Source organism: Dipteris shenzhenensis, chromosome 9 (genome assembly GCF_047967505.1).
Source record: "Dipteris shenzhenensis isolate YYH24624 ecotype China chromosome 9, Dip_SZ_1.0, whole genome shotgun sequence".
In the NCBI taxonomy this organism is placed as follows: Eukaryota; Viridiplantae; Streptophyta; class Polypodiopsida; order Gleicheniales; family Dipteridaceae; genus Dipteris; species Dipteris shenzhenensis.
The window spans coordinates 48,329,527-48,330,763 of record NC_141604.1 but is presented as its reverse complement, the minus strand read 5'-3'; the positions used below and the strand labels follow the sequence as shown (position 1 = coordinate 48,330,763).

General features: G+C 42.0%; 1 protein-coding gene across 1 annotated transcript; it reads right to left on the bottom strand.

Moving 5' to 3' along the window:
- Positions 1 to 704: 704 nt before the first annotated feature.
- Positions 705 to 1,178, bottom strand: LOC147898762 (TIR domain-containing protein-like). Its single transcript, XM_087379227.1, has one exon. The coding sequence runs from the start codon at positions 1,176 to 1,178 to the stop codon at positions 705 to 707; it is 474 nt and encodes a 157-aa protein (XP_087235353.1).
- Between the last annotated feature and the right edge of the window lie 59 nt (positions 1,179 to 1,237).

Sequence of the window (1,237 nt, the reverse complement as noted above, 5' to 3'; positions counted from 1 at the left end):
CAAACCCTCTATATCATGTGCATTCAAGACCTATTTCTAAAATCCCTTATCTGTAAAATTTTCATTAATAAAATGTACCCTTTTTCTATACAAATCTGTAAATTTTTCCCAAATTTGTTTTAAATACTCCCTTATGTAAATTAACTTTTATAAAATTTAGATATTAAAAATTTCCTTCTGTTGAACTCGCATGATAGGGTTACATATGATGAGTGAAACCCCTGAGATTTGGCCTCTCTTGTGGCCAAGCTTCACACATCCTCCTTGTGGTGCATAGATCCTCCCTTATGCCTACGAAATCTCGTGTCCCATTCAAATGTTCCCAAATGGTAGATGCCACATTCTTGAAGATATGCATGGGATCAAGTAGGTGATTACACTCAGAAAAGGCAAAAAGAAAATCAGACTGAATATGGTTCCAACTACAATCTTACCAATTCATGCAAGGGCATTGCATGCTCAGGCAATTAGCATGGCAAATGAAATAGAGGAGGATGAAGAGGAAGCATTCCTCAGGGCCAATGAGTCAGTTATTCCAGTCTTTGACATAGATGTGGTAAGAATTGTGGAACAATACAAAGTGGAGAAAGATCAGAAGGAATATGAACTAAAGGATCATTCAGAGAGCATGGAACAACCAGATTTGGATTTGATAGCCTCTGCAAACGACCCATCCTTCTTCCTCAGCCAGAGATTTGGAACAACTAGAAATCTTCGTCATACTTGCCTTCTTGTCGATGGGCTTCGATAGCCTCTGCAAACGGCCCATCCTTCTTCCTCAGCTCTTCTGGCGTCACGTCATAAAAGACTGGAATCACCTTAGACGTCTGGGTGGTGTTACTCTCCATCATTTGCACAAGCTCATCCAGACACCACCGAGACTCTGCGTAAATTCTAGTAAAGATAGGCACTCCTATGATTGCTCTCCTAGCAACGTCCAGCATATAAGGGTGAACATCATCTCCTTTTAGGAGCTCCTTCATGTCCAAAAATGCTTTGATTCCCAGTAACTCTAGAAAACGGTACAGGTGATTAGCAAACTTACGCTTCATCTCTAGACCACGATGACTGATAAACACCTGATGCATGCCAATAGACGGATCCAGAGCCGTCCTCCTTTGAATGGCCTTGCCACACTCGGGCACATCAGCGTCCCTTTTTCTCTTCGAGTTGTGCATGGCTACAAGTCACAACTCCTGCTACTCTTCCTTGGACAATGGAGAGGTACCCAAGCCAA